We start from the raw sequence: 18633 nt of genomic DNA, 5'->3' as shown, positions 1-18633 counted from the left end.
CACGCCTCAGCTCTTCATTGTGAGTCATCCATGGCTTGAATCGTGCTGTGTGTGAATGTCTAAACCTGCCAGCATCAGTCAGTGTGTTACAGCATCAGCTGCTGAGGACAATGTGTGATGATTGATGATGAACTCCATGATGTGATTCATGTGGGTAAGTCTGACGCGCGGCATGTCTGGCACAAAATGTTCGTGGATCCTTAAAAAAATATATATAATTAATATAAACCAGGGTAGAACAGAGCAACAAAAACTTAATTTCTCCCCCTCCAAGCTGTCAGGAGGGAGCTCAGTCCCAGCGGTCAGGCTCGTGTGCGGCTGGCTGGGCGCGCTGCCCCTTTAAGACTTAGGATTTGGGAGTGACGCGGATACGAAAGCTAGTTAGTCCCTGTTTCCTTCGCTATGAAAAATATTTGGACAAACTGGACTAACGACTGCCATCCCAAGTTAATTAGTTAATTATGATGCCGATTCACGTTATTTGTTGAAGAAACACAAACCGCACCGCGTCGTGGTTTGCGATTTATTTCTCACGTCGGGATTATTCTGGCCAGGGCCGTCCTCCGAGCTGCTGGATAACTTTGGAGAAGTTCTTTGTATTCGGGATAGTCACTCAGCTTGGCCGACAAGCTGAACATGGATTGGGGAACAGAGCTTTGGGTGAGTCCCTTCATCTGGCTCGCTTGTGCTGACATTTAGTATTTCTTTTTTGCTCAGGATGGCAATAATGCGTTTTGTCGGACAGTGCGCGCTGGAAAAGTGTCTCCTCTGGTGAGGACTAGTGAACGTGTGGAGAAGCGGTGGAACGCTGGCTCCAGCTACCCACTGGTGTTTGCAGAACGGTGCATTCACGAACACTGACCCATATTCGGAGCGTTTTCTTGTAGTTTGAGCTGAAACAAAGAGTGAAGCCACAACCAGCATGTAACTCAGATGGAAAAGTGAAGCTTAATCCTGGAACTACGTTTGCACACATAAATGGTCTTATTTGCATCTTTGCTGTTTACCACAGTCCTTTTCTCTCCCTGTCAAATTAGCTGCTTTTCATTTTTTGTTTTCTTTAAAAAAAAAAAGTTATATCTGCACACACTTGGTCAAAAACAAGCTGGACAGCAGGTTGATGAGTATTTCAGATCATATGAGCCGGACATACAGTGTCACTAGAAAAATGCTGTCAAAATACAGTGTTGTTCTGCCTACAGAAAGGTTTTTAACTGCAGATGTGGGTTGTACCCTGTGGGATGCTTCACTGTTTACACTGGCACACCTTGCTTCCATAGAGATGAAATCAGATAGTGTGATTTACCTTGACAACCACAAGCTTCTTCACCGATAAACTGCATTATGTGTCTACTTTTGTGCGCTGATTGCAAGAGATTCCTTTGTGATAGGGTGCTTTGGGTGACTGAATGTTTATATAAACAGATTTGACTGAATATGAGTTTTTCTTAGCCTCAGTCAACCTATATAGAATTCAAAATGAACAGTTTCAGCCGGTAATTGTAACATATGAAGGCTGTCTAGGAGGTCAAAACGAATCTGTGAAATAGTAAACTGTGAGCACAATGTGCATATAGAAGCAGCGACAGTATTCAGAACCTAAACAAACCCTTTTGTTACACACTTTCTCAGGGAACCTGTAAAATGGAGCATTGCAAAGATGAGGATAGGGAGGTTGTGACCTCATTACAGTGTCCCCCTAGGCCTCCTACCCTGTCCCTTTTCTGTCGTACGAGCTGGTGCAACAGCCTAATTAGTTTTGCCCTACTTTGATTGATTCAGAGAAACATCCGTACCCCAGTATTAATCAGAGGCTCTGTTTCAGTATGAGTCTTTCCTCTTCCGTCGCATGATGTAGTTTCACTGCTTGTAGAGGAAATTCTCCACACAAAAGCCAGTATCCTGTCCTTGGCTGTTTTGAGATATTAGTGACTTCATTCAAAGTTTTTGTACAGTCTGTGCCTTTGGTTGTTGCCTCACCTGTCTGGTTAGACAAAGCCCTGCAGACATAATTGGTTCTGTTAATGTTTAGCTGCAGCCAAGTCAGCTCAATGGCATCTGTCTCCTGATTGTTGTTAATCCACTGGCTATTTTAAGGCACCAGTTTGCAGCGTGCAAGATCAGTGTAAGCATTAGCTGTGATAGTGAGTGCTGCGAGGCCACTCCTGAGAACTGCCATGAGGCAGGTCTGGCCTGGCCCCTAATTTTCTAAAGACAGGGTGACTCAAGGCTGAAACATCCATCCAAGACTTGTATGTTGGTGACTTTTAGGGTGACTCCTTTGGAAGTTATGTGGCTTTCACTTGATGCCAGTTCCTCTCTGGGATTACTGGAAGTATTGAAAGATAAGGTGCAGAGGACGCTTTGGACGCTTGCTTTGTGGAGCCTCAAATGAGACCTGAGACCTCATGATGTGGACTATTAGGCTTTTATTGCACCCCCCTTCCCTAAATCTGTGCAATAAAAAATAGGTTATTGCTTTCCTTATTTAGAAGTTCTATAATTACAAGGGCAGAACTAGAGTATTTATCTAACCCGTCAAAAATGATGGAATGAGAGAAGGAGAAAAAGATACAACTGGTGCTACGAGACATTCCTAAAGAACGCATTACAACATTTCAGAAATACTGTAATTCAAAATGTCTAAACTATGGGAAGGCATGCACGGAGGGATGAAGTTGTAATGAAACAACAGACATGCAAACCATACTAGTCAAACATGCCATTTGCTCTTCAAACAAAAGCATTAACATTTATAGGTTGTATATTAGCAGACATTTGTGATTTATGAAAATCTGTTCGGTACAAATTCCGTCTATGGGGACCTGTAAAGATTCTGACTGTGGCTTTGGATGGTGATAAATGTAAATAGTCTGACAGCCACTGCTGTTTGACAAGACTCTGATTGTGTCCTTGCAAGCTATTTTTAATAAAGTTGCTGTTTTGTAATTGCATTCCTGTTTTGAATTAAGTAGCCATTATGAATTCATAGAGATAAGCAAATGCTACATTTTCTGCCATTTCTAAAAAAAAAAAAAAAGAGCTCATAGCTAGAGTTCATTTAGGGGTAATTTTCTTTCAGCAACGCTGCACTCCACCTGAGAACCACAATGTGTGCACAACTATTTACTTAGACTAAGAAAGAATGCATAACCCAGTTCTCTGTTTCAGTATTTTAAGTGTGCATTCACTTCATCAGCTGGATTGTGTTTGGTTTACCTCCATCCTTTCTCATAGGTTTAAAGTGTGAGAATCTTTTCAGCCTTGTTGTCAGTTGCTCCTCAGGTCAGTTTCTCGCTTTTTTTCAATAAACTGATGCTGTTCATGATATTGTTCCCTGGCTACATTAATTTTCTTGGTGATTTTGCAGGGACAGATACACTAACGTGAAGGTTGACAACATCGTCGTAACATCAGTGTACTCCAGTAGTTTCGAGATTACAAACAAACAAAACAAAATCTTCTATCATGGTGCACTCAGGATACTTACATCATATGTAATCATATTAAATGTTTTAAAAATGCTGTTAGACTGTTGGTACCAAGAAGCAAGAGGAAAACAGTCCAGTGAAAGTGTTGTTTTCTACCTTGTTGTGAAAAGTATACACTCAGCAATGGGTGAAAAACAGCTTTTTTGCACAACTTACTTCCAACACTCCTGACAGCATAAATGCTTTGACAAGCTACAGTATATGTCTTGGGCTTTTTGTTACATCATGCTGGGGCAGATATGTCTAATCTCTCTAATGTATTTCTAGATAAAGGATGCTGGCTGACACTCCCCAAAAGATCTGTTTATTAAAGTCACAGTGATTTTGCTATGCTTTATCCAAGAATGCCAGGTATACTTGTTGTGTTTCTGGCTCAGAATGGGTATTTGGCTGGTGAAAACCACCGGTTAAACTGATGAAAAAAAAAAAAGAATTGCTATTTTTATTCTAAATTCTTATCAGTCTGGTGCTCATGCTTTTCCTTGGGGGCTGGCTTAAAGCTTCATCATGGGCACCAAGAATTCCTCAATGCGGGAAAAACCCTGTATACCACAAAAAGACTATTGAAAGATGGCTATCATTAGGTACAGCTGTAATGCAAGAAATTTTATCTTACTGCAGAGGTGCTCCATTTTTTAAACATATTTCCTGATCAAATTTGTCAGTATTGAAAAGTATGTATTGTGCAACTGAATTGTATACAGATGTGTGTAATTGTTGGAGTGGGGCATCTGTATCCCTTGAAGTGGGAGACAAAATGCTGGTATGGGGACAAACCATCTGCCCATCATACACAAAGGCTACACCCAACACATCTAACTTAGCAATTCTATGGCCCCCATTAATCTCCACAGTAGTTGGCCTTTCCTGTACACTATGCCACGCTCTGATCAGCAGTCCAGAAACTGAATATGCAAATAATAGACTTCTCTATGCAAATACATATATCAAGCGCTGCAGGCAGAATAAAACTTTCCATTTGTGCTGCCATAGCCTTACTATATACTGATGCATACACTCCTCGTAGTCTTAGAAAACTGTAAATAAAGCCTCAAAATGTGATCCCAGTTACCCTGGTGGGAGTGAGTGTAGCACCAAGTTGATGACACTGACACTTTTATGTTGCATATGCTGATTCTCCGCTTCTGCTACTAAGGTTTCGAACACTACTTTAGTTTATTTAGGTTTCAATCTTTCATATATGTTTTACTTCTATCACATCTTGCCATACAGCTGGTTTCACAAAACCTCCTGATAATTTGACGGCAGCTTTTAGGTCATTCCTCGACTAACAGGCACCAAAAGTTAGCAGCTATATTCTGCATCGCTCCTTAGCAAATGAATTGTATCCAAGTTGTATTTTGATTCCTGCTGCCCTTCACTGCTTGGTTATTTTGTGTGTTTGGGGTTACTGGGTTAGAGGCAGCACATCAAGTTTTTCCCAGTTATGAATCTAAACCTAAATTAACTGTGTTTTACGGTCACTGTAGATAATTGCAGCCTTCTGTTCTGCTGATGTGGTGAGGGTGTACTGGATGCCGACCTCTACTGTTCAACTTCAAGTCCTTTATAAATAAATAGTCACTTTCTAGCTTTAAGCAAGCCGCATTTGAACAACGTAACGCACTAAAATCCTCTATTTTGTTTCTCCACTACTCTTCTCTTTGCTACATTTACCCATCTTAAATGAACATCTGTTGTGAATACAGCCACCTTGGGAAATTGGAAAGTTGGCCGTATTGTCTATCATTACTTCTGTTCTACAATTAATGACCATGAATTACAACCCCAACAGTGCCTATTGGCTAGGTGTTATTGTGGCGATGGATTGCAGGCCTCCGTCCTTTAAACAGCGTTCTGTAATTAGGTTCAATGTTGTCTCATTCTTTTGGGGTTTGTCTCTTTTGTTTTACCTGAAGGGCAGGAAGGGTACAGAAGAACATGGCCCAACTTGTCAGGAATCCCCTTTCAAAATGCCCCCACCTCAAATGCTAAAGTCAGCAGCAAAGAAAGCTTGGGGGGGAATTGCTCTTTGTGTAGAATGAGAGGAGATTGGCTTCGATATCATCTCTCACTCTTAACAGACTTGTCTGAGCTTGAAGGTGTCATAAACCGCCTTAGCAAATGAGCGATGAAAGAGGAAGAGAAGCAATATGCGGCTCCTTTATACTGTACAGTGTGAAACCAAAAAGGCAGCAAATTCCGTTGTAGGTGAAACATTATTGAGAACCCTTAATGATACATTGCTTTAAAGATTACTATTACAGATGAGTGCCTCAGTTTTCCTGCCTGACATGTCTGGCTCCTGTTGTGACCCTGCGTCCTTTGGCTGTTGTTTTCCTCGAAAAACATGATTTAAAGCTAAGCGGAAGTTTAGAGACCATTGCCAAGATTTTCTGCACACTTGGAATCGAACATGCAGGAATGATCCATTCAAGATTCTTCTCGGTGACCTCAAACTCAACCGGAGGAACATCCCAGTTACTACCTAGAAGTTGGCACATGTTCTGCGTCTTTTCTTTTCCTTATTTGTCTCTCGTGTTCTTTCCCCCAGGACCAATATGACATCATTGAGAAGCACACACAGTCTGGCCTGGAGCTGGTGGAGAAGTATGTGAAGTTTGTGAAGGAGAGAACAGAGGTTGAGCAAAACTATGCCAAACAACTGAGGTAGGCCTTGTTTTTGTTGTTGTTTGCCTGTCTCAAATGCTTGTGCACGAGTGTGTTGCTCAAAGCAGCTTGCGTCAGTGTGTGTGTGTGTGTGTGTTTGTGCTCGGACTTGCATGGGTGTGCGTTAAAAGGCTGTTTATGAAATGTTTGTTGGTCGTATGACTAGTCTGGGACAGAATCACACTTGTCTCTGAAACACTAGCCCAATTCTCCAGCTGCAGCGCACTCTCAGTCTCTCTCCATAGCTCCCTTCTCTGGCTTCATCCACAGTGCTTCCTTTCCCAGTTGTTTCCCAAGTCACAGGCCCACATCTGTTGTAGTGCTGAGCTTTGCTGGAGAGGAGAGGAAGTGGGAGCAGACTGGCGCATGATAGACAGGATGTGGTCAGATGGAGAGTGAAACAAGGAAGAACAGCTATTTAAACATGTTCATAGTGGAGTTTTGTTTTTAATCCTATTGTGTAGAAAACAGCCAGTGATTACATAAGAACAGCTTCATTTAATGAGCTTTCTTGCACTGTTATCCATCCGTTCATCCGTTTCCCACCGTGTTAAGTATTTGTTTAAAAGTTGCCCGATGCACTGTCGCTGTCCGCAGGAACCTTTCAAAGAAATATAACCTAAAGCGAAGCAGCAAAGATGAGCCGGAGTGCAGGTGAGTGGGTTTTGTAGCAAAGTCTTTCTTTAAAAAAAAGTGTAATTTTTGAACTTCAAGTATGACTTTTAGTTGCAAAGCAGTGTCAGCTGAACCTGAGCTCACTGTGTCAGTCTGGATTTACACCCTGGCCCTTAAGGCATGTTAAGCACTGAGGCACCCAACAAATGAGCAAATCATATCATATTTCAAACTGCGAGGACTTTCAGTTACTGGTTTCATCCAGTGCAAGTTTGTTGTTGGTGCCATTTAAACGCCCCTGGAGGGAAGCAGGAATAAGGAAGTCATGATCTCCTTATCATGACTTGACTCACTGCTGACTTCTCTTTGAGCCTGTGTATTTATCATCTTATCAAGTGGTCCCATCACTGTGTCCTTACTTTTCCACCCTTTTCCTTTCCCCTCCTCTTAAATGGTAGGTTTTCCAGCTACCAGTCTTTTTTGGACATCCTGAATGAGATGAATGACTACGCCGGGCAGAGAGAGCTAATTGCCGAGAACCTGATGATGAACATTTGCATCGATCTCACCAAGTACCTGCAAGAGCTCAAGCAGGAGCGAAAGACGGTGAGGCTGATATGGAAAGAACCAACTGGGTTATGCTCCGTCCCGCGTTGAGTCTGTCTTTGTAGTGACGAGCATACGCCAAATAAACTGAATCTGGCACGTTTTCACAGGTGAAACACAATGTGTGCTGGATGTTTCCCTGCAGCTTTGTTGACAACCTCATAATAGCCATTTACCTGAAGCTGGGTTGTAGTGATCTTTTGGGCCAGTTCTGTTTTACTTTCATGGCACCACTTGTACTAGTTTCATTGTCTACTTCTTGATTTTAGCTCCTCTTTAAGCTCCCTTTTATCTGAGATGCTGTCTTCATTGGTGTACAGGCCTACAGTAACATGTTTAACAAACGTCTGACGGCGTGCCACACTGGATTTTTATTTGAAATGTGCAGCACCCACTTATGAAGAGGAATGTAAAGAATAAGAGGGGAGGAGAAGGAGATTTTAAAAGAGGAGTGAAGATGTGGAGATCTCGCTACTGTGGCAGGAAAGAAGCCGTTCTTGGTGTCTCCTGAGGGAGGCATTGGTCTGAGCAGTGGTGTGCCATTTCTCCTGGAGGAATGCTTTGGCTTTGTCCCGTTGGATTACAGAAGAGTGCAGCCATGTACAGGCCCTCGCTGAAGACGTTATGTCTCAAACAGACACACTGGTATTTGTTTTCATGTCTGTTATGCTGTGTGGCTTTTGGAGGTCATTGTTTATTCTGTCTGCCCCTACACATGTCTCTCTCTCTCTCTCTGTCTGTCTGTCTCTCTCTGTCTTTCTCTGTCATCTGACCCCCCTCTCACTCTGGCTATTTTTATGAATGTCTGCAGTATCTGATGGAGGCCAAGAAGGCCCAGCAGAGTTTGGAGAGCACCTACAAGCAGCTCGACAGTGTAAGTATAAGTCTTAAATTCAAAGATCAAACGTCATCTTAACCCCCAACATGCCTCGTCGACTACAACAGCATTTTCTTTAATAATGAGCAAAGTTCTTAGGTTGCTTTTCTTTCTGGTTTTTGTTTGTGCTGAGCTCAAAGTGAAAGATATGAAAGTCTCTCTGCAAGTGAATTGTTGGACACTGAGTGTGGTCAGTCAGGTGGCAATATTTGTGTATAGTAAAAGCAGAAGAGCAGAGTGGAAAGCCGCCCCCTTTTAAGCTGCTACTACATCATCAGTCCCAGTCCTGCTTAGTGATGAAGGGAGATGTTATGCTCCCAAAGCCTGAAACCTCCCCTGTCCCTCCTTTCAGACAGTTTAAAAAAAAGAAAAGAAAAGAAAAGAAAAGCTTTGCTCAAAATAGTAGAACCTCTTCATATTTCATTCAGGCAATGGCCTCGCTTCACACAGCCGTTCTCTTATTCTCTCTCTCTTTCTTTCCTTCCCCACCAGAGTAAAAAGCGTTTCGAGAGAGAATGGAGAGAAGCAGAGCGTGCGGCACAGTATGCAGAGAAGACCGATCAAGACATCAACGCCACGAAAGCCGACGTTGAAAAAGTAACAAGGAGGGAAAACTACATATTGAATAGTTAGAAAATCGACATATAGTATTTAGAATGATAGAAGATGAGATGCACGTTGCCAACCTGTTTGTGTTATGTGTGGTTTTAGGCCAAACAACAGGCTCACATGAGAGCACATGTAGCAGAGGAGTGTAAGAATGACTACGCTGCCCAGCTCCAGAAATACAACAAAGAACAGAACCAGTTCTATTTTAGCGACATGCCGCTCATTTTCAATGTAAGTGAATTACCTACTGAAACATGACAATGTGCCATCATCGTTTATTTGAGTTGTGTGTGGAGATATAACTGTTGTTAGGCAGCCAGAATTGAAAACCACAACAAAAATAAAATACTTAGTTATTTGCATGGAATATTGCAAAATTAAGTAACTGAGTAATAACATTGAGATTGAATTTGCCTTGAACTTTTAACCAAATAGCCAGTCGACTTATATTGATTTAGAGCCAAGATGACGTCCTCATATAATTTTGATTCACCTATTTATATGCTAAAACTCTCGCTTTGAAAATTCCATAGCAACTTCAGAAAGAAAATCTTAATAACTAAACTTATTCAGCTATTATATGTTATTATATTTTCCAAAGAAGGTTCTTAATGATTGAAATATTGTATCGCAAGCTCAATATTCAAACGCACATTGTGGTTTGGGTTATGCTTTGGCCTTTGTCTTATCTCTAATAATGTTAGTTTGTGAGCAACTGTTGTTTTGTGTTCACTAGAAATTGCAGGATCTGGATGAGAGGCGGGTACAGAAGTTGGCGCAAGGCTACATCTTGTTCTCAGACACAGAGAAGCATGTGATGCCCATCATTGGCAAGTGCCTGGAGGGCATTACTAAAGCCGGCACTAACGTTAATGAGAAAAATGTAAGTTGTTCTCAAAACTGCCAAATGGTTTTTAATATGTGGCATGGCTGTGTGAAGCTCATGTAGAGCTGTATCAGCTATACATCTGTTTGAAAATAACTCTTGATTGCTCTTATCCATAATTGCATTAAATGCAGGACTCCATGGTTGTAATAGAGCAGAACAAGTCAGGCTTTGAACGTCCTGGAGATGTGGAGTTTGAAGACTACAGTCAGGGCATCAACCGAGCCTCCTCTGACAGCAGCCTGGGGACACCTAAAGGCCCCATGGACCTTCTTGGGAAGAACAGAAGCAAAAACTTTTGGCTTTTCAGCAAAAGGAGTAAGGTAGGACATTTCTCTCAAGCAGAGCACATTTTGTTAATTTAGCCGAGTGACGTGGCCTCACATTAACGGATGTGGTTTTTTTGGATTGTGGAAGTTGTGCGGTGAATGAGTTAGCTAACCCATGCATTAGTGATTTTAAAATCTGCAGTCAGTCATATTAGTGGGTGACTCCTTGCATGGCAGAGTCAGGAAATTCCCAACGGATAGCACACATAGTGAACCCGTGGTTGCAACAACACACACAGCCTTTTCATCTCTAAAGCTCAGTATCATAATGCATGAACCTTTTCATTATATTATACATGAACTCACATACACCCCAACACTTCTAGAAATGGTCCCTTGCATGACTCTGTCCCTGGCTGTGAGTGAATAAACCTTGACCCCCCCCACACCCTCCCTATCGCTGCAGTGTGGTTTGCAATAGGTCAACTGGCAGTCAGCATTCTGCTGTGCTTGTACTTTCATCAGCACGGGACCCAAACAACATTGAATTTTCCTCTACAGGCATCCACAAACACACTGCTTCCATTATACTGCCCAGAACCTGGCATTATGTGTCACATCACAATAAAATCTTTGTACCAGCATCAGAATGATACCAGGTTTACCCGGTCAGAAAAAAAAAAACTGGATCCTGTTCAAACACACATTTATGCTTTAAATGTTAATGCTGATATTTTTACATTTGCACCTTAGTATCTATTTGGGGCAGAAGAGCTTCACTAAGTTGTGAATCATGAATGTTATCTCAATGGAGCATTCTTGCTGAGATCCAAATTTAAACTGGTGATATGAGTGGCTGACCACTAACCAGCTAATGGTCCCCCTCCTCCAGTCCCAGCTCTAAATGATCCCTTCTTTCCTCCCTGCAGTGTTTGCTTGTTCAGCACCTCTCTTCTCCCTGCATGTCTTGGTGGCTGTGCTCTGCTCTGCGCTCTCCCTGTTCTGTGTATGTGTGTGGCACAGCGCTCTGTGTCATCAGTCATGCTCTCCCAATTAGGCCTGAGCAGTATGAATAGGAGGCTGACTACATCGGCTTGACCGAGCTCTTGGTTTATGTCTGGCTCCTAAACATTCCCATTCTTAACTGCTCTCCTGTACTTAGATCCCCATAACTCTTAAGAAAAGTAGCACCTACGCAGTAGATGCTCACATAATAACAGTGTTGTACTTTCAGCTCTCGGTATTTACACAGGGGACCTTGTTGTAGGGCTGTTTTAGATATTCAGGACTGAAGACTAGAAGCCATCAACCTCCTGTGTAATTTAGCTAATAGATCCCACCCCCACCTCTCCACAAAGATGTGCGGCTCACATCAAGAGATTTTTGCGCAGTTCACTCCGGGCGTGTTTTCAAGTTAACCTCTTTCTGATAGGTCACACGGGGGATTCATCAAGCCTCAAAAATCTATATACCACCATCCCACTGTGGTAATTAAGCAGGCTATTTATAACAGCTGTACTGGTGTATGAGTTGATAGTTTATCTATATAGGTCACACTCATACAGACTTTTACTGGGTGAGCCATGATGATGATTTTTCTTTGCACTGAATCCAAATGATTGAATTTGACTTTTTCTTTACAACACGGGTCTTGTTTTCACAGTTTAAGCAATGATATCTGTCATTTATAATGGTAATAATGAAGAAGCTGACCATTTTTTGTACCGTGGACACTCAGGAATGCTGCAACCAAACTTTACACAGCTTTGTAAACTCTGAAATTGGGGCTATCTAAAAAAAGATCTATATCACAAGTTAGCCCACTGGAGCATAGCAAACACAAGAAATCCTGAGCAATCTGTAGTTGTAAAGCTTTGTCTGCACTGAACATGGGGAGGAAAATGTCGTTTTATTTATGATTTGAAGATGTTGATACGTTGTTATAAGAGCCACGTTTTTCAACTCTCATCAATATAAATGTGGTTTCGACTGCTGGCTTGCTCACTCTGCCCAGGTGTTGGGCTGCTGTGGCACCAGTGTGGGAGCTGTGGTTGGTTTGCTTGCCGTGTAGTTTGTGTGTGTGTGTTTTTTTTTTAATGTCTGTGTTTATGAGCGCCAAAGAGACAGTTTTGTGTTTGTGCTTTCATGCTCTTTGGGCTCGTGGCTGGGTTTGCTCCAGTGTTGTCTTCCTGGCTTTGTGGTGTGCTTTAAGGTGTTGACGGTGTCTTTTTCTTTCCCTTGTCACCTTGTTGTTTTTGTCTTCCCAATTTCTCCTTTATTCCTCCCCTCCCCCTCCCCCCCAATACACCACTCTCTGCCTGCATACCTCATTGTTGGGTGCTGGTACTTTGGTCTTGCCCCACCCCAGCTCTCTTCCTCCACGCTCAGTCCTTTCTCCACACCCCCTGCCCCGTCACCTGCTAACGGACCCCCTTCCCCCAAGTTTGGCCGGGACCCCCTGTCGTACTGTTTGAAGGAGATCAATAAGACAGTCAAACCCAGAATCTCTTCCTTCCGGACACTCAGGAGATCGGTGAGTCACCAGAGGAGACGGTTCGGGTGCCAGGAGACCTCCACTCATAAGGCCTCACTCATCATCCTGTGTTCAGGCCTAAGCAAGAGTCACTGAATTCCTCAGATGAATGAGAGGATTTACATTTTTAAAGAAATGCAGTATTGATCTTACAGTTTGTATTTTTAACATTTCTGTACGTTAAAATATGAAATGAATTTCTTTTTGGAGTGGAAAGGAAGAAGCACATTTAAGGCTTTTTGGATTTATTTTTTGTTTTCATATACACGTACTGTTTCTTTTTCCCCTCAGAAGTTTACTCCAGAGAGGATCATGGTAATATGGACAACAAAGCTGGTGTGGGGGGGTCTCAGCTGTTTGACACATAAAGATGGCCACCTTTCCTTTACAACAACTCACGCCATTATAATTTCCCTTTACACGTTTCTGTAATCCACAGACTGAACAAGCTGCATCCATCATGTTTTGTGGCAAAAAGCTTGTCCAGCTGAGTTTGTATTGAAGAGGTGGCCACCTGGTGGTGGAGGAAGGGATTGATGCTTGGTGTCACAAGAGGAAACCGAACACTCAGTAACTCGCTTTTGAAATTGTGCTCTTTTTTGGTGTCACCTCTTGCCATTAAAACTACATTTAATAAACTTTAAGTTGAAAAAAAATGCAATTCTAAAATGTTGGTCCATGGGTGGTGGTCTTGTGTTCAGCTTACTGATGTACTGTAGCTTTCCATGGAAACGAAACCAACCAAATGTAAAAGAAGGAGATTTGAAAGTAGTTGTCAGTTGGACATTATTTCCTGAGCTGAACTCAAACCACAGGCTTGGTGTCCCCCTTCGGTTGTATTCCTCTCTCACCATGGTGACTTCCATTATGAAACTGTGTGCGTGTGAGAACCAGTTCAGTGCTAACCCACCCTTCCTGTGACCTCTTACAGCCTACAGTGACAGAGGACTTCGCCCATCTACCCCCGGAACAGCGCAGGAAGAGGTTACAACAGAAATTAGAGGAAATTTGCAAAGAGTTGCAAAAGGAAGTAGATCAGAGGTGTGTGTTTTTGTGCATATGTGGGCATCCTTCTGCGTGTTAATAACCGTCTCTGTTGGAACTTCTTTGGCGGGAGTGTGGATATAATATTCATGCAGTGTACTTACCTCTGACATCTGTTTGTTTGAATTGTTTACTCACCCCTGAGCTCTGCAGGGAACTGGTTTCTGTTGAAAGTCACTTTCCCCTCTCCCCCCCCCTTGTTCCTGTTTTTCTTTCTTTCTCCTTTCAGTGAAGCACTAGGAAAGATGAAAGATGTTTATGAGAAAAATCCTCAGATGGGAGACCCTGCGAGTCTGGCATCCCAAATCAACCAGACATCCCAGAATATAGAGCGGCTCAGAGCAGAGCAGAACAAATATGAGGTAATCCTGACCTCTGTTGTTTATTCATATTACGAGGCCCTTATTTGTTAATTCTAATATATTATAATGCAGTTTTCTTCATCCTTGTCTGCATGTTTTATGAGTGCATCGCAGACAGGAACTACTGCTAATAACTATTCAGCACACTTCTAATGGGGTGGCACCTGTACAAATGAAAATGGCTCAACATTTGTATCTTTAAACGCTCAAAAACAGCCAACACTGATGATACTTTCTGCTGCGCCTCCTTTTCATCTTGTAGACATGGCTGGCTGAAGCAGGAGGTCGAGGAGACACGTTGCGCTATAAATCTCACGCATTTAACAATAACGGAGCTCATGATATACACAGGTAAGACCGAATTCTGCTTTGAAAACACTGGTTTGTTGTTAACTCTGTACAGAAAACCGATGTGTTTTCTTCCCAGCCCTGACGGCGCTCACTCGGATGAAAGCACTCCTGATCCCTCCCAAGCCATTTACGCTGAGTTTGACGATGACTTTGAGGACGAGGAACTAGCTGCTCCTATTGGGAAATGCACGGCCATGTACAACTTCCCTGGTATGTCACAGGCTGTGTTCACTGACTGACTTTCGGCGTTGTTAAAGAGCACGTTGGCAAGATGAGGCACACAGTGAAGTGACTCTGTTGACTAGTACGTGTGATGAGATGAGTTTCAATTAAACTTCAGCTGTTCTAGTTGTCTTCCTATAAAGTGGAGTTGTGAGGTGTTCTTTACCATTGTTGTTGTATCAATGTAGCCAGAGAATCTGGGTCATCTTTGGAGGGGTATTTTGAGCCACACAAACACCTGAGGGTTGTACCATGACGCTGTTTTCACACAGCTTGGTTGTCTTTGTGTAAACTGGCTTCACAAAACCTAAAACCCCAGTCAACGATATCACAACAGTGGTTGTCAGCTTTCTTCGTTAAGAATGGCTTTCTTCTCCAGACCAAATGAAAGGGGACATTTAACGTGTCATGTGACTGTTCTTCTGAATGAAGTGGGCCAATGGTGTGCTGCCTACCTCAGTCAAGAGGAACAGATTGTTATTCCGGAGAGCTGTGGGGAATATAAATATTCATTATGGTAAAAAGCGCTGTTACTGCAAAGGATTGAAGACTGGAATGCTGGTAGAAAATGTTAATCGGATGTTCATAAATGTATTTTCCTGATACATGCAGCTGCAGATTAGAGCTCTTCAGCTTTAATCTTCATAAATTTAAACATGATTTTAAGAAAGTGCATTAAGGTCTGACTGTGTCCCATGATGAAGGATATGTGGAAATCACTTTAGCTTTTGGCCAAGATCAAAGTAAAATTAATTTTATGGATTGAATATTCTCTGTAATAAATGCCAATAGTGTAATTGATTTTCTAATCTGTGTTCTATTAGCTGCAGAAGCCGCAGTGTAAAACAGATCGGGCAGCAAATCAGGACCAAGTATAAATGCATATATGTGTTTTTTCTGCATTACCAACTGAATGCATGTATGTATCTGTGGCAATGCAGCACATACAGTGTGTGATACTGTAGCTGCACGGCTTCGTTCAGTAGAATTACTAATGTACAGTGCAACAGGTTTACAGATGTACCTCATTCCCTCAGCTGAGAATCTGTATTGCTCATAGAGAATCATCAGGAAACTAATTGGTTAAAGGGTGACTCTTCTTAGAGTGAACTTATATCCGAAACTCAGGACATAATCTCCTCTGAAGCAGGATAGCTGTACAGCATAAATTACCATGGTGATTTAGCAGGTTTAAAGAGAACCACCCTTATGACACTGAAAACTTTGGCTTTAGGCTCAGCATACTTTACTGACCCACTAATGTTGCTTCGTAGTACAGTTCTCTGGAAATTAGGGCGTGCTATTAGTTAAAAGATGCAGGGACAGTCATGTATTTTATACGTAAATATAACCTGTAGGTTCTCCCAACATCATAATACATCCAGGAGTGTCTATGTAGCTTTCAGTAGGACGGTTTACATTTCTCAAACCAATATAAGAAGGCTGATCACAACCATTTATGGACGAAAAATCGTGAGTCAGTGTTTTTGCAATGGTTCGACTGAGCAAGGTTTGTGCAGACTTGTATGCAAAAATGAACTCAGCGGTATTTGCTATCATCTAATCTAATCTTTCCCTTTCAGGTGCCAGTGAAGGGACCATCTCTATGCAGGAAGGGGAGGTGCTGGCTGTGGTAGAGGAGGACAAAGGGGATGGTTGGACCCGTGTCCGTAGGAACAATGGGGATGAAGGCTACATACCTACATCTTATGTCACCATCTCCCTTAACAAATGATAGACGCATGAGGAAAGGGAGAAAAATGGATTAACACTTCACATACCTGAATGCAGTTTATCCCTATTGGACCAGTCACTAATGGGCAGGAGCACCAGAGTGTCTGAAAGGTTTAAATAAGGTGGCGCATTTGTGCAGAGAGATGGTGCTACCAGTATGTTTCTCATAGATAACAGCACATTTTTGCAGTCCCAGTTATACCATAAGGTTATTTCATTTTCTGATATTATGTCATAATAATATTTTGGTTAAAAAAAAAAAGTCATGCTTACATCTTAGGCACCATTACGGTACAAAACTTTGCCTCGTTCCACAGCCTAATGAGGCATTCGTTCTGAATGTGAGAGGAAGAATTAAGAGGAGGAGGACGATGAGTGCTGCTGTCATCTTCACACTGAGTTTTAACATCAGTAATACTTAGGAGGAAGTTACCTCACATGTTTACCTTTTTCAGTTCAAAACTGACCTGCTCTGACTCATGGCAGTCCATTCCACCGCTGGAGCTAGAGTATACGACCTGTTTCAGCTCTCATTTGTCTCCACTGTGCCACTTCCTACCTTTAATAGCACTTGAGTGTCCCCAGGGGAGGAATGAGGTTTTTTTGGGGGGGAATGCTTTACTTTTGGTTTCCAACAAACTGTGGGTCCAAAGCTCTCCTGCCATGGTAAATCACACACACACACACACACGACCAAACAAACACTTTAAAGTTCAGACAATCACAGCCATATCATTTTTTTTAAGTTCATTTCAGACCTTTAGCAGTAGTGAGGATATACAGTAGCTGTTACAGTTACAACCTGAACATTGTACTAAAAATAATTTATTACAAATGTGTATAATTAAAATGTTCATGTTTGACAGAAGTTGTACTTTGTATTAAGGATGTTTTCATGATGTTCTTTTCTCCTTGCACACATAGTGGACAGTCTGTAGCCACAAAAGGGAGTAAATAATGCACACATAAAATGTGCTCCATTGTATTTATGTAATAAATAATATATATTTTAGCTATCACAACACCACTATTGTCTTATTAGCTTTTTAACCATTTCAATAAAGATTGTTACATTGTGAGAGGAAAACTAAAAGTATCTAATTTTGTTGCTACTTATGTTTTATTTGGATTTACTTCACACCTTCTCAAGTTGATCCATGTCCTGTTTTTTACGGAGCCAGCAACAAGCATTACTTATCAAGTAACTGCTCATGTGTCTTTGGTGCCTTTCTGGTTAAAAGCATTGTGTATATACCATTTTTACATTTAAGATATTTTCTTTTTTTTCCAAGACTTAATAAATGTAAAGCACATTTCAAAGTTAGAAGTGGTTGTGTCATCTCTGGACTTGAAAAATTAAATATTTTAAACAAGCATGGTATCTGGCCGTCTTGTAGAGTCTGTGCAGTTTTCTTGTGGATTTTTGTGACTTTGAGGTCTAAAGTTATTTAATCCAGTGACAAAGAGTTTATGTCCCCAAGAACAGCCCAGTCGATACATTTTCAGCTTCACAGCACATTTAAATCAATACTTGTGAACAAGCATCACTTTGAACTGAAGCTGGAAACTGGAGAACATGAATTTGTGGTTTCAGTGGGATGAAAAATGTGGCTCCACGCACCATTAAATGAATGAGGCAGTGAGTGCAGAGGGGGGGTTCTGTTTTCAGGCTTGCTAACAGATTTCACATTGAAATCGCTATTTTCCAAATCATGCCATGGCTTTACATATTAATCATTGTTTTCAGAGTAGCCTCTAATTTTGCATCTGCATTGTATCAGCTATTTGATGGGTTTCTCTTTTATTTTTAGATGCCAAATGAGCACAGACATGCCGAATTCTGAAAGGTTTTTCCTCTGTGACTTGGATACAGTGTTGAATGTTGTAAACAACCAGAAAACTACAAAATGCATCTCTTAATTGCAAGACAATCCAGCCACATCCAAATCATTGATGAGTTTGATGAATTTAAAGTGCATTGTAATAATGAGGGTTCTTTTTCTCTAAGTTGCTATTGTTTTTGGCAGAAAGCCCTGCAACAACAACAACAACAGCTCAATGCAAAATTCCAAAAGCTTGATAAAATGAGGAACAAGGCCCAGAATGTACTGCCGTTTCCGTGGTAATCAATAGAGTGCATGCAACTCCTTCTCAGTAGGTGGCATTGTTGCATCATTTCTTAGGGTAGTGTCATAGATCTGCCATCTACTCTCCTCACTGCATAATTATGTTTTCAATATATAGGCCATGCATTTGCATACCTGATTAAATTGCACTGGCTTGAAAACCATAGTGTTTATAATGAGTAATTAAATAACCCCAAACTGGCATGTGTCCCACTTTCACATCACCTTTTTCACAAAG

The 18633-nt window shown here is 41.7% G+C and overlaps 1 protein-coding gene across 3 annotated transcripts; it reads left to right on the top strand.

Annotated features, from left to right (window-relative positions):
• Positions 1 to 83: 83 nt before the first annotated feature.
• On the top strand, positions 84 to 17643 carry trip10a (thyroid hormone receptor interactor 10a). Of its 3 annotated transcripts, none has more exons than XM_008283084.1 (15): positions 84 to 660; positions 6046 to 6161; positions 6759 to 6815; positions 7235 to 7382; positions 8194 to 8256; positions 8752 to 8856; positions 8971 to 9099; positions 9605 to 9751; positions 9889 to 10077; positions 12848 to 12871; positions 13488 to 13597; positions 13830 to 13962; positions 14225 to 14313; positions 14390 to 14523; positions 16119 to 17643. In XM_008283084.1, the coding sequence occupies exons 1-15, from the start codon at positions 637 to 639 to the stop codon at positions 16268 to 16270; spliced, it is 1620 nt and encodes a 539-aa protein (XP_008281306.1). In that variant the 5' UTR covers positions 84 to 636; the 3' UTR covers positions 16271 to 17643. The 3 variants fall into 3 exon arrangements, with proteins under 3 accessions (XP_008281306.1, XP_008281305.1, XP_008281307.1); XM_008283083.1 differs by lacking the exon at positions 12848 to 12871 and adding an exon at positions 12392 to 12556; XM_008283085.1 differs by lacking the exon at positions 12848 to 12871.
• Positions 17644 to 18633: the final 990 nt, after the last annotated feature.

This window comes from Stegastes partitus, unplaced genomic scaffold (genome assembly GCF_000690725.1).
Source record: "Stegastes partitus isolate 25-593 unplaced genomic scaffold, Stegastes_partitus-1.0.2 Scaffold297, whole genome shotgun sequence".
NCBI lineage: Eukaryota > Metazoa > Chordata > Actinopteri > Pomacentridae > Stegastes > Stegastes partitus.
The sequence above is the reverse complement of the archived record's forward strand: the minus strand, read 5'-3'. Positions and strand labels throughout refer to the sequence as shown.